The sequence below is a fragment of the Salvelinus fontinalis genome, chromosome 13 (genome assembly GCF_029448725.1).
Source record: "Salvelinus fontinalis isolate EN_2023a chromosome 13, ASM2944872v1, whole genome shotgun sequence".
NCBI classification, from domain to species: Eukaryota; Metazoa; Chordata; class Actinopteri; order Salmoniformes; family Salmonidae; genus Salvelinus; species Salvelinus fontinalis.
Genome location: NC_074677.1, coordinates 6,500,269 through 6,515,156, shown reverse-complemented (window position 1 = coordinate 6,515,156; position 14,888 = coordinate 6,500,269). Strand labels below are relative to the sequence as shown.

Below are 14,888 nucleotides of genomic sequence, written 5' to 3'. Positions count from 1 at the left end.
AGGGTGACAGGAGAAACAGTGAAGAGGGAGGGAGGAGTGGTGGACAGGACAGGGTGACAGGAGGAACAGTGAAGAGTGAGAGTGGAGTGGTGGACAGGGTGACAGGACGAACAGTGAAGAGTGAGAGTGGAGTGGTGGACAGGACAGGGTGACAGGAGGAACAGTGAAGAGTGAGGGTGGAGTGGTGGACAGGGTGACAGGACGAACAGTGAAGAGTGAGAGTGGAGTGGTGGACAGGACAGGGTGACAGGAGGAACAGTGAAGAGGGAGAGTGGAGTGGTGGACAGGACAGGGTGACAGGAGGAACAGTGAAGAGGGAGAGTGGAGGGGTGACAGGAGGGACAGTGAAGAGTGAGGGTGGAGTGGTGGACAGGACAGGGTGACAGGAGGAACAGTGAAGAGGGAGAGTGGAGTGGTGGACAGGACGAACAGTGAAGAGGGAGAGTGGAGTGGTGGACAGGACAGGGTGACAGGAGGAACAGTGAAGAGGGAGGGTGGAGGGGTGACAGGAGGGACAGTGAAGAGTGAGGGTGGAGTGGTGGACAGGACAGGGTGACAGGAGAAACAGTGAAGAGGGAGAGTGGAGTGGTGGACAGGACAGGGTGACAGGAGGAACAGTGAAGAGGGAGAGTGGAGTGGTGGACAGGACAGGGTGACAGGAGGAACAGTGAAGAGGGAGAGTGGAGTGGTGGACAGGACAGGGTGACAGGAGGAACAGTGAAGAGGGAGAGTGGAGTGGTGGAGAGGACAGGGTGACAGGAGGAACAGTGAAGAGGGAGAGTGGAGTGGTGGACAGGGTGACAGGACGAACAGCGAAGAGGGAGAGTGGAGTGGTGGACAGGACAGGGTGACAGGAGGAACAGTGAAGAGGGAGAGTGGAGTGGTGGACAGGACAGGGTGACAGGAGGAACAGTGAAGAGTGAGAGTGGAGTGGTGGACAGGACGAACAGTGAAGAGTGAGGGTGGAGTGGTGGACAGGACGAACAGTGAAGAGGGAGAGTGGAGTGGTGGACAGGACAGGGTGACAGGAGGAACAGTGAAGAGGGAGGGTGGAGTGGTGGACAGGACGAACAGTGAAGAGTGAGGGTGGAGTGGTGGACAGGACAGGGGGAACAGTGAAGAGGGAGAGTGGAGTGGTGGACAGGACAGGGTGACAGGAGGAACAGTGAAGAGGGAGGGTGGAATATGACGTACAAAGAAAAAGTAAAAGAAAATGAAACAAAACGGTGAGTGAATTCAAGAGTGAAAGAGAAATAAAACCCCACAAAACAAACATAACCAAAACAGAGGCTGTCCTCCACAGCCAGATCAGATGTCTGTGTTATGGTGTGTGTATGGTGACTCTTTACCCTTTTAGCTCCGGTGGTGTATCCCCGGGCCAGGGCGGGTCCAGGGGGGTCAGAGTAGAGGTCATCCTCCTCTTCCTCCAGGATATCAGACAGGTCAGATCCCCTACTGCTCTCTGGCTCCACCAGACCAGCAGTGTAACGCTGAACCACAGGACAGAACCACACAACACACTTACAGACCGTGGAATAACCAATGATGTTGCTTGTCTAACTCATATAAAACTCTTAACTCATACCCAACAGGACAGGCATATGGATTAACCAATGATGTCTTAGCCAATATCTAACTCATACAAAATATACAAATCTACTTTTAGAGTTGATATTATTTTAGTGCAATTAACTGTAGGTGCCAATAAAAGTGAAACTTTCATTTATTAGGTACATATGGGCTAAATTGTACTATGAGCGCTGGTATATCTTGATATCCTGCCTCGATCCTCAATGCTTCCTGGTCTGAAGCAGCCTGTTGATATAGAAGAGATAATGATGCCACATCCTTTCCTAGGGCAGTAACTGGTTCATCTAAACAAGAGATAATGATCCCACATCCTTTCCTAGGGCAGTAACTGGTTCATCTAAACAAGAGATAATGATCCCACAGCCTTTCCTAGAGGGCAGTAACTGGTTCATCTGAACAAGAGATAATGATGCCACAGCCTTTCCTAGGGCAGTAACTGGTTCATCTAAACAAGAGATAATGATGCCACAGCCTTTCCTAGGGCAGTAACTGGTTCATCTAAACAAGAGATAATGATGCCACAGCCTTTCCTAGGGCAGTAACTGGTTCATCTAAACAAGAGATAATGATCCCACAGCCTTTCCTAGACGTAGGGCAGTAACTGGTTCATCTAAACAAGAGATAATGATGCCACCGCCTTTCCTAGACGTAGGGCAGTAACTGGTTCATCTAAACAAGAAGTAAGGCTGGGTGATGTTGACACTGTGTGTGAGGGCATGACCACTGATCTCTCTAAGAGTTTCTTTCTGAGCCTGCGATATCCAAACCATCAGAGAATTAAAACACACAACTAGCCAATGTGAGGGGGACAGTGGGGACAATAAAGACTACTTCAGAGGTGCTGTAGCTTGCATCTTCCCAGGAAACTGACCAAGACATTTAAAAGGTGTTTGTTTCATTAGTCCATTGTTGATATAGTCCCAAAATGTTTTGCATGTCAGCAATCAAGATTTCAAGATACATAACTTTCAAAATACAGAAATACAACCGGTATTATGCATTTTGCATCTTGCATAATATGATGTATATGATGCAAAATCCATAATGCCAGCTGCATTTCTGTATTTTGAAAGTTATATACTGTATTTTGAAAACGTGATTGCTGACATGCAAAACATTGAGACTTTATCAACAATGTACTAATGAAACAAATTCAAATAAGCACAGTCAGTACTGACTAACTAATTAATGAACTACTACAGTGCATTTGGAAAGTATTCAGACCCTTTGACTTTTTTCACATTTATGTTACAGCCTTATTCTAAAATGGATTAAATCAAAACAAATCGACACACAATACCTCATAATGAAAAAGCAAAAACAGTTTTTTAGAATTTCAACAAATTTGTTCAAATTAAAAACAGAAATACCTTATTGAGATCCTTTGCTATGACACTCGAAATTGAGCTCAGGTGCATCCTGTTTCCATTGATCATCCTTGAAATGTTTCTACAACTTGAATGCACCTGCGGTAAATTCAATTGATTGGACATGATTTGGAAAGGCACACACCTGTCTATATAAGGCCCCACAGTTGACAGTGCATGTCAGAACAAAAACCAAACCATGAGGTCAAAGGAATTGTCCGTAGAGCACCGAGACAGGACTGTGTCTAGGCACAGATCTGTGGAAGATTACCAAAAAATGTCTGCAGCATTGAAGGTCCCCAAGAACACAGTGGCCTCCATTATTCTTAAATGGAAGAAGTTTGGAACCACCAAACCGCCCTGCCAAACTGAGCAATCGGGGGAGAAGGGCCTTACCAAGAACCCGATGGTCACTGACAGAGCTCCAGAGTTCCTCTGTGGAGATGGGAGAAACTTCCAGAACGACAACCATCTCTTCAGCCCTCCACCAATCAGGCCTTTATGGTAGAGTGGCCAGACGTAAGCCACTCCTCAGGCAAAAAAAAGGCACATGACAGCCCGCTTGGAGTTTTCCAAAAGGCACCTAAAGGGCTCTCACACCAACAACATTCTCTGGTCTGATGAAACCAAGATTGAACTTTTTTTGCTTTGTCATTATGGGGTATTGTGTGTAGATTTATGAGGAAAAAATGTCAAGTGGTCTGAATACTTTCCAAATGCACTGTAACTAACTAACTAACTAACTAACTAACTAACTAACTAACTAACTAACTAACTAACCTCTGGCTGCCTGTTGAAGCCTGTGTCCTGGTCCTGCCTGAGGAACTCCTCCATGGACACCATGCGTGTGGTCGGCCTCTCCATGGAGTAGTCTGGTTCTGACTCCAGGGGAGAGGGGGCTCTGGGGGGCCGGAGAGGCTGCGTGTCCAGCGGGTTGATCAGGTCCCCAGCGGGTGGCACAAGGGCCTTGGGTGGGGTGGGGTAGGGCTCAGGGGTTGAAAGGTTGGCACGGGAGTCATCCTCCACAGGGAGAAAGTCTGTGATGGACATGACAGGACGGGGAACTCCGGGGCTGTCTGTGTCTGCTATGCTCTGTGGGCTCTGGTTGGAGGACAAGGATATACAGTATTACATACACTTAGTTAACATAGTTACAGTAATGTAGACTAGATAACGACAGGTGAGTTCTAGAGGTTCTAGATGAGTGTTCTAGAGTAGGTGAGTTCTAGAGTTCTAGATGAACATTCTAGAGCAGGTGAGTTCTAGATGAGTGTTCTCAAGCAAGTGAGTTCTAGATAAATGTTCTAGAGCAAGTGAGTTCTAGAGTTCTAGATGAGAGTTATAGACTAGGTGAGTTCTAGAGTTCTAAATAAGAGTTCTGGAGCAGGTGAGTTTTAGAGTTCTAGATGAGCATTCTAGAGGAGGTTAGTTCTAGAGTTCCATATGAGAGTTCTAGAGCAGGGGACTTCTAGGTTAGTTCTAGAGTTCCAACTGTTCTGCCTGCGGCTATGGAACCCTGACCTGTTCACCGGACGTGCTAAAAAAGCCAACTGACATTTACTCCTGAGGTGCTGACTTGCTGCACCCTCGATAACTACTGTGATTATTATTATTTGACCATGCTGGTCATTTATGAACATTTGAACATCTTGGCCATGTTCTGTTATAATCTCCACCCGGCACAGCCAGAAGAGGACTGGCCACCCCTCATAGCCTGGTTCATCTCTAGGTTTCTTCCTAGGTTTTGGCCTTTCTAGGGAGTTTTTCCTAGCCACCGTGCTTCTACACCTGCATTGCTTGCTGTTTGGGGTTTTAGGCTGGGTTTCTGTACAGCACTTTGAGATATCAGCTGATGTACGAAGGGCTATATAAATACATTTGATTTGATTTGATTTAGAGCAGGTGAGTTTTAGAGTTCTAGGTGAGAGTTCTAGAGAGTTTTAGAGCAGGTGAGTTTTAGAGTTCTAGATGAGAGTTCTAGAGAGTTTTAGAGCAGGTGAGTTTTAGAGTTCTAGAGCAGGTGAGTTTTAGAGTTTTAGATGAGAGTTCTAAAGCAGGTAAGTTTTAGAGTTCTAGATGAGAGTTCTAGAGAGTTCTAGAGCAGGTGAGTTTTAGAGTTGTAGATGAGAGTTCTAGAGAGTTTTAGAGCAGGTGTGTTTTAGAGTTCTAGATGAGAGTTGTAGAGCAGGTGAGTTTTAGAGTTCTAGAGAGTTCTAGAGCAGGTGTTTAAGCAGTGTTGTACATACCGTTGTGTTGATGTGAGAAGCTGATGGTAGCATGGCCTGATAGGCTGACGGTACGGATGGTAACTTGGCCTGATAGTTTAGTGCTACTGGAGATGACATAGCCTCATGCACTGCCAAGGCGGCCCATGGGGGGGCAGGAGATTTTGCTAAGGGGTTAGCCCAGACCTCTGCGTACGAGGCAGGGTGTGGGGAGCAGGCCTCTGTGTGGAGGGCGTGGACTGGGGGAGAGTTGGCAGAGGGCAGCCCCCCGTTTGGGCCCATGGTGTGTGCGACGTCTAGTGGCGACGAGGCAGTGGCGTAGGGCAGCATGGAGACTTTGGCAGCTGAGTTCCCGTAAGATGGGGATTGGGGCTGGACGGGTGGTGACGAAGACAGGAAGGGGGGCGACTGGTAGGGTGGCGACTGGTAGGGTGATGACTGGTAGGGTGATGACTGGTGGACAGGGGGTGGCTGGTGGACAGGAGTTAACTGACGAACGGGGGTTGACTGGTGAACGGGGGGTGACTGGTGAACGGGGGGTGACTGGTAGGGTGGTGACTGGTAGGGTGGTGACTGGTAGGGTGGTGACTGGTGGACAGGGGTTGACTGACGAACGGGGGTTGACGAGGAGCAGGAGGTGGCCGAAGCCTGGCCGGTCATGATGTCGGACAACTTGGCGGGCACGTTGACTGGCACAGAGTCGATGGACTCCCCATGGGCAGACATTGTGCGCACAGTGAGCTCGTGGGCTGCCATCAGGGACTGGATCTGAGACGGGCCCATCAGGGCACTGCCCGCCGTGGGGGACGACACCTCCAACACCTAGGATATGGCAGGAGAGCGTCAGAAGCACGGACACACACTATTCTCACACCTCTGACACAAACAATAGAAAAGTCAGCAGCATGGGACAAGACATCATTACAGTCGAAGCTGAATCACCACAAATACTATGGAACACAAACACACACCACTGTCTTGAGAAAGAGATCAATACAGAACCTCTCCTAAACCACTGGCCTGACAGACACACTCAACGAGCCTTCAGAGCCCAGAACCTCTCCTAAAACACTGGACTGACAGACACACTCAATGGGCCTTCAGAACCCAGAACCTCTCCTGAACCACTGGTCTGACAGACACACTCAACGGGCCTTTAGAGCCCAGAACCTCTCCTGAAACACTGGCCTGATAGACACACTCAACGGGCCTTTAGAGCCCAGAACCTCTCCTAAACCACTGGACTGATAGACACACTCAACGGGCCTTTAGAGCCCAGAACCTCTCCTAAACCACTGGACTGACAGACACACTCAACGGGCCTTCAGAGCCCAGAACCTCTCCTAAACCACTGGACTGATAGACACACTCAACGGGCCTTCAGAGCCCAGAACCTCTCCTAAAACACTGGACTGACAGACACACTCAACGAGCCTTTAGAGCCCAGAACCTCTCCTAAAACACTGGACTGACAGACACACTCAACGAGCCTTTAGAGCCCAGAACCTCTCCTAAACCACTGGACTGACAGACACACTCAATTCAAACTATTTTCAGAAGCATTTCCCTCCCGGCATCATTTCATCCTCTTTACATCTAAAACCCTTCTGTTTCCAGTGCAGAAACACAATACTACAGTTCGCACCTTTTTCTTGTCAGCGTAGATTGTGTATCCGGTGACGCGGACCCCGTTGGAGGTCCCAGCAGCATCGATGGTGACAGGCAGCCAGCTGATGAGGGCGATTCCCGGGGAGGGCCCCTGCTCCAGCTGCACGTCCAGAGGAGCGTCTGGGGGGCCTGGGAGACGAGGGATTAAACATCAAACCACAAACAAATCTCAGCTCATAAACAGCCCCTGACTACATTCCTCCTCTCTAATCAGGGACGGTTTGTAAGACCGAGGACACCAGTTGAGTGGAATCTGGCCAATCGCTGACATGAATGAAACTAGGTTACATGATGAAACATAAAAGCAGCAGTTCCTCAGCCCTCCTTACTTGGACTTGAGCACTGTATCTCTGATCTCCAGTATCTCTCTCCCCTGTCTCGCGACACGTACCTGCGGCCAACGTGGTGAAGGTGGTGGTGGCGGTCTTGTGGTCCCGTCTCTCCTGGGGAATCTCCCAGGGGGTTTGGTGTGGCTGAGCCTCCACCTTGACTGTGTACTGAAGGCTGGGCGTGAGGTTACTGAGGCACAGTGAGTAGCTGCCAGCCTTCACCAGCTCCGTCTCCTCCTCGTTCAAGGACACGACATGCACATAGTTACTGTTGCTAGGCAGCCAGGCCAGGCTGGCCGAGGTGGCGGTGACCCGGTCGACTCTGAGCTGGGTAGGCGCCACACACACGTCCCTACCCACCAGTAATGAGCAACGGAGCTGGTCCGAGCTTCCGCGTTCCGTCAAGCTCTGCACAGACACCCGGTAGGCCTTGAGGGTGACGTCTAGTCTCTCTAGGACAGCTTTAGTCTGGGAGCCGAAGGGCACGTTGAGCCTCAGCTCCTGGTCCACGAACACATTGTAGCTCCACACGTTGCCCCAGCCCGCCGGCACCAGCGGCCCGTCCCAGCTGATGATGATGCTCTTGGCCAGCTGCTTGATGAGGGTGAGCTTGCGCGGGTAAGGCACAGTGCCCACCCCCACCTCTAGGTCCAGATCCAGGCCGTTGGTGAGGGGGGCTGGGGAAAGGAGGTCTGGGAGGGAGGGGTCCGAGGGGACGTGCTCCCCTGAGGGGACGTGCTCCCCTGAGGGGACGGAGAGAGAAACCGGGATGGAGGCTGCTGACGTAGGGTCTGTCCTCTCAGAGGTACCTGGGCCCCCCAGGCAGAGATGGTGCTGGTGACTGGCGCTGTGCAGGCTGCTGTCCAGCAGGGAGTTGTGGGATATATCCGTGCTCTCTGGAACGTGGGCGCTTATCATGTCGTCGTCTGAGACGCGCTCCACAAAGTTGGAGGGGACCAGCCCTCTCCGCCCGTCCATCAGCTCTCCTGAAGAGGGACAGACAGACAGACAGACAGACAGACAGACAGACAGACAGACAGACAAGAGGACTTGCGTTTGGTGTTTTGTTTCAGACACTAAAAACTTTGACAGTGTTAAATTGTAACTTTCAGATTTAACATTTCAACATAAAGAAATCTACATTTCAGTGTTAACATGTCAAATTGTAACTTTCAGTGTTAACATTTCAGTGTTAAATTGTAACTTTCAGTGTTAACATGTCAGTGTTAAATTGTAACTTTCAGATTTAACATTTCAACATAAAAAAATCTAAATTTCAGTGTTAACATGTCAAATTGTAACTTTCAGTGTTAACATTTCAGTGTTAAATTGTAACTTTCAGTGTTAACATGTCAGTGTTAAATTGTAACTTTCAGTGTTAACATTTCAGTGTACATTTTTAAAAACTTTCCTTGTTAAAACGTAAGGTTTTGGAGACGTCTCACCTTCATAGAAGCCGTCGTCATCCATACCGCCATAAACATAGATGTACTCCCCAGCGGTGAGTGGCAGCTCAACCTCCGGGTTATCATTAGGACCATCATAAGGGTTATAGCTGGAGAAAAATGAAGCCATCTTATCAGCGCTAATGTATTAGAAACACAACACATCTCCTTTTATTGTTTACTGTTGTACACCGAGATTCTTTGTGAAAAACAAAAAAAAAAGACGAAACATAACGGTTCTTTAATTCTTACTACTAACTAACACCACTAAAACTAGCATCTAAACAATAACTAGGAGAAATCAACAACAAAGTGAAGGCTTCCTGCTGATTTGGCCGACGCTGTGTCTGCCAGTCCTTACCTGTATCTGGCAATGAAGACCTGTAGCTGGGCGGCTCTCCTGAGAGCTGTGTAAGGCGCTGGGGACACATCGATGTCCAACTCCTCCACTTCACTGGCCGTGTCAACCTGACAACATGACAGTCAACAATGAGGCACTGGAAACTTGTTGTACTCTGTGCTGGTTGGTGGGTAAGAGCTTGGCGCTAGCAATATTACATTCCTGCAGAGTTTTTGTCAATTCCTAGCAGTGTTCATTCCAAGCCAGGAAAATATGACATATTCATGATAAAAAAAATGTATGCACTCATTGGAATGTAAAGTGTCTTTGGATAAAAGCGCTTGATAAGTGATATATACTTTGTATTGGAACTTTGAGCTGCCAACAGGTCAAAACCTTCCCAACCCCTGGCTGGATCAATGCCTCCTGAATAGCAGAAGCATGATATTATTGTTTTTCTGCCATCGACTTACTCCCTCTACATCAGAGATTCTGCAAAGAGATTTATGTATAACGTGGGCAGCTGGGCACAATTCACAGTGGATTGGGACATTGGCCACTAACAAGCTGCTTAAACAGTACCTTCTCTTCTCTCAAAATGCTCCCAGCGTCAGCTTAATGATGACCGCATATGTTTCCCTCTGGCTGATACTGCAGGCCGACACAAACACCCTACTCCCTACAGGCTACAGTGCACTACTTCCCTATACAGTGCACTACTTCCCTATATAGTGCACTACTTCCCTATACAGTGCACTACTTCCCTATACAGTGCACTACTTCCCTATACAGTGTACTACTTCCCTATATAGTGCACTACTTCCCTATATAGTGCACTACTTCCCTATATAGTGCACTGCTTCCCTATATAGTGCACTGCTTCCCTATATAGTGCACTACTTCCCTATACAGTGCACTGCTTCCCTATATAGTGCACTACTTCCCGATATAGTGCACTACTTCCCGATATAGTGCACTACTTCCCGATATAGTGCACTACTTCCCTATATAGTGCACTGCTTCCCTATATAGTGCACTACTTCCCTATATAGTGCACTGCTTCCCTATATAGTGCACTGCTTCCCTATACAGTGCACTACTTCCCTATATAGTGCACTACTTCCCTATATAGTGCACTACTTCCCTATACAGTGCACTACTTCCCGATATAGTGCACTACTTCCCTATATGGTGCACTACTTCCCTATACGGTGCACTACTTCCCTATACAGTGCACTACTTCCCTATACAGTGCACTACTTCCCTATACAGTGCACTACTTCCCTATACAGTGCACTACTTCCCTATACAGTGCACTACTTCCCTATACAGTGCACTACTTCCCTATATAGTGCACTACTTCCCTATACAGTGCACTACTTCCCTATACAGTGCACTACTTCCCTATACAGTGCACTACTTCCCTATATAGTGCACTACTTCCCTATATAGTGCACTGCTTCCCTATACAGTGCACTACTTCCCTATACAGTGCACTACTTCCCTATACAGTGCACTACTTCCCTATATAGTGCACTACTTCCCTATATAGTGCACTACTTCCCTATATAGTGCCCTACTTCCCTATACAGTGCCCTACTTCCCTAGATAGTGCACTACTTCCCTATACAGTGCACTGCTTCCCTATATAGTGCACTGCTTCCCTATACAGTGCACTACTTCCCTATACAGTGCACTACTTCCCTATACAGTGCACTACTTCCCTATATAGTGCACTACTTCCCGATATAGTGCACTACTTCCCTAAACCTTTTTGACAGATGGGGTTCCAATAGACACACTGATATAAAAACACACTGATATATAAACACACTGATATATAAACACACTGACATATAAACACACTGATATATAAACACACTGATATATAAACACACTGATATATAAACACACTGATATATAAATGTTGAGTGTGTTTGTTCGTCGTCTGGTCGTATGACTAGTTACAGGGTATGAATTATACACTACATGTAAACAATGAGAAAACAGACATCGTAATAATAGCTCCCCGCCTGGGAAAAACCTTTTCAGGATAATCACACACAACTACTACAACCTTTTATAATCCAAAACAGAATCCACAGCAGTGGGATTATCTCACTAAATATGAGCTTTAGAGGGCCAGCTGTTGTTGGTAGTGTCTGGCTGGATGGACGAGAGGGAGGATAGACACCCACTACAGAGAGACTGATGAGAGGGAGGATAGATACCCACTACAGAGAGACTGGATGAGAGGGAGGATAGACACCCACTACAGAGAGACTGGATGAGAGGGAGGATAGACACCCACTACAGAGAGACTGGATGAGAGGGAGGTAAGATACCCACTACAGAGAGATTGGATGAGAGGGAGGATAGACACCCACTACAGAGAGACTGGATGAGAGGGAGGATAGATACCCACTACAGAGAGACTGGATGAGAGGGAGGATAGACACCCACTACAGAGAGACTGGATGAGAGGGAGGATAGATACCCACTACAGAGAGACTGGATGAGAGGGAGGATAGACACCCACTACAGAGAGACTGGATGAGAGGGAGGTAAGATACCCACTACAGAGAGATTGGATGAGAGGGAGGATAGACACCCACTACAGAGAGACTGGATGAGAGGGAGGATAGACACCCACTACAGAGAGACTGGATGAGAGGGAGGATAGACACCCACTACAGAGAGACTGGATGAGAGGGAGGATAGACACCCACTACAGAGAGACTGGATGAGAGGGAGGATTTATACCCACTACAGAGAGACTGGATGAGAGGGAGGATTTATACCCACTACAGAGAGACTGGATGAGAGGGAGGATAGACACCCACTACAGAGAGACTGAATGAGAGGGAGGATAGACACCCACTACAGAGAGACTGGATGAGAGGGAGGATTTATACCCACTACAGAGAGACTGGATGAGAGGGAGGATAGACACCCACTACAGAGAGACTGGATGAGAGGGAGGATAGACACCCACTACAGAGAGACTGGATGAGAGGGAGGATAGACACCCACTACAGAGAGACTGGATGAGAGGGAGGATAGACACCCACTACAGAGAGACTGGATGAGAGGGAGGATAGACACCCACTACAGAGAGACTGGATGAGAGGGAGGATAGACACCCACTACAGAGAGACTGGATGAGAGGGAGGATAGATACCCACTACAGAGAGACTGGATGAGAGGGAGGATAGACACCCACTACAGAGAGACTGGATGAGAGGGAGGATTTATACCCACTACAGAGAGACTGGATGAGAGGGAGGATTTATACCCACTACAGAGAGACTGGATGAGAGGGAGGATAGACACCCACTACAGAGAGACTGGATGAGAGGGAGGATAGACACCCACTACAGAGAGACTGGATGAGAGGGAGGATTTATACCCACTACAGAGAGACTGGATGAGAGGGAGGATAGACACCCACTACAGAGAGACTGGATGAGAGGGAGGATAGATACCCACTACAGAGAGACTGGATGAGAGGGAGGATAGACACCCACTACAGAGAGACTGGATGAGAGGGAGGATAGACACCCACTACAGAGAGACTGGATGAGAGGGAGGATAGACACCCACTACAGAGAGACTGGATGAGAGGGAGGATAGATACCCACTACAGAGAGACTGGATGAGAGGGAGGATAGACACCCACTACAGAGAGACTGGATGAGAGGGAGGATAGACACCCACTACAGAGAGACTGGATGAGAGGGAGGATAGACACCCACTACAGAGAGACTGGATGAGAGGGAGGATTTATACCCACTACAGAGAGACTGGATGAGAGGGAGGATTTATACCCACTACAGAGAGACTGGATGAGAGGGAGGATAGACACCCACTACAGAGAGACTGGATGAGAGGGAGGATAGACACCCACTACAGAGAGACTGGATGAGAGGGAGGATAGACACCCACTACAGAGAGACTGGATGAGAGGGAGGACAGACACCCACTACAGAGAGACTGGATGAGAGGGAGGATAGACACCCACTACAGAGAGACTGGATGAGAGGGAGGATAGACACCCACTACAGAGAGACTGGATGAGAGGGAGGATAGACACCCACTACAGAGAGACTGGATGAGAGGGAGGATAGACACCCACTACAGAGAGACTGGATGAGAGGGAGGAAAATACCCACTACAGAGAGACTGGATGAGAGGGAGGATAGATACCCACTACAGAGAGACTGGATGAGAGGGAGGATAGACACCCACTACAGAGAGACTGGATGAGAGGGAGGATAGACACCCACTACAGAGAGACTGGATGAGCGGGAGGATAGACACCCGCTACAGAGAGACTGGATGAGAGGGAGGATAGATACCCGCTACAGAGAGACTGGATGAGAGGGAGGATTTATACCCACTACAGAGAGACTGGATGAGAGGGAGGATTTATACCCACTACAGAGAGACTGGATGAGAGGGAGGATAGATACCCACTACAGAGAGACTGGATGAGAGGGAGGATAGACAACCACTACAGAGAGACTGGATGAGAGGGAGGATAGACACCCACTACAGAGAGACTGGATGAGAGGGAGGATAGACACCCACTACAGAGAGACTGGATGAGAGGGAGGATAGATACCCACTACAGAGAGACTGGATGAGAGGGAGGATAGACACCCACTACAGAGAGACTGGATGAGAGGGAGGATAGACACCCACTCCAGAGAGACTGGATGAGAGGGAGGATAGACACCCACTACAGAGAGACTGGATGAGAGGGAGGATTTATGCCCACTACAGAGAGACTGGATGAGAGGGAGGATTTATACCCACTACAGAGAGACTGGATGAGAGGGAGGATAGACACCCACTACAGAGAGACTGGATGAGAGGGAGGATAGACACCCACTACAGAGAGACTGGATGAGAGGGAGGATAGACACCCACTACAGAGAGACTGGATGAGAGGGAGGATAGACACCCACTACAGAGAGACTGGATGAGAGGGAGGATAGACACCCACTACAGAGAGACTGGATGAGAGGGAGGATTTATACCCACTACAGAGAGACTGGATGAGAGGGAGGATTTATACTCACTACAGAGAGACTGGATGAGAGGGAGGGTTTATACCCACTACAGAGAGACTGGATGAGAGGGAGGATTTATACCCACTACAGAGAGACTGGATGAGAGGGAGGATTTATACTCACTACAGAGAGACTGGATGAGAGGGAGGATTTATACCCACTACAGAGAGACTGGATGAGAGGGAGGATAGACACCCACTACAGAGAGACTGGATGAGAGGGAGGATAGACACCCACTACAGAGAGACTGGATGAGCGGGAGGATAGACACCCACTACAGAGAGACTGGATGAGAGGGAGGATAGACACCCACTACAGAGAGACTGGATGAGAGGGAGGATTTATACCCACTACAGAGAGACTGGATGAGAGGGAGGATTTATACCCACTACAGAGAGACTGGATGAGAGGGAGGATAGACACCCACTACAGAGAGACTGAATGAGAGGGAGGATAGACACCCACTACAGAGAGACTGGATGAGAGGGAGGATTTATACCCACTACAGAGAGACTGGATGAGAGGGAGGATAGACACCCACTACAGAGAGACTGGATGAGAGGGAGGATAGACACCCACTACAGAGAGACTGGATGAGAGGGAGGATAGACACCCACTACAGAGAGACTGGATGAGAGGGAGGATAGACACCCACTACAGAGAGACTGGATGAGAGGGAGGATAGACACCCACTACAGAGAGACTGGATGAGAGGGAGGATAGACACCCACTACAGAGAGACTGGATGAGAGGGAGCATAGATACCCACTACAGAGAGACTGGATGAGAGGGAGGATAGACACCCACTACAGAGAGACTGGATGAGAGGGAGGATTTATACCCACTACA

At 48.6% G+C, this 14,888-nt stretch overlaps 1 protein-coding gene across 5 annotated transcripts in view; it reads right to left on the bottom strand.

Annotated features, from left to right (window-relative positions):
• Positions 1-14,888, bottom strand: part of LOC129867991 (peripheral-type benzodiazepine receptor-associated protein 1) — a 193,517-nt gene that overhangs the window by 23,689 nt on the left and 154,940 nt on the right. For all 5 annotated transcript variants that reach the window (XM_055941528.1, XM_055941530.1, XM_055941531.1 and 2 more), the window contains 7 exons: positions 8,986-9,092; positions 8,625-8,734; positions 7,242-8,165; positions 6,828-6,979; positions 5,204-6,004; positions 3,738-4,058; positions 1,350-1,490 (listed from right to left, as the gene is read on the bottom strand). In XM_055941528.1, the coding sequence (XP_055797503.1) occupies positions 1,350-1,490; positions 3,738-4,058; positions 5,204-6,004; positions 6,828-6,979; positions 7,242-8,165; positions 8,625-8,734; positions 8,986-9,092 (2,556 nt within the window). The remainder of the gene's footprint in view (positions 1-1,349; positions 1,491-3,737; positions 4,059-5,203; positions 6,005-6,827; positions 6,980-7,241; positions 8,166-8,624; positions 8,735-8,985; positions 9,093-14,888) is intronic.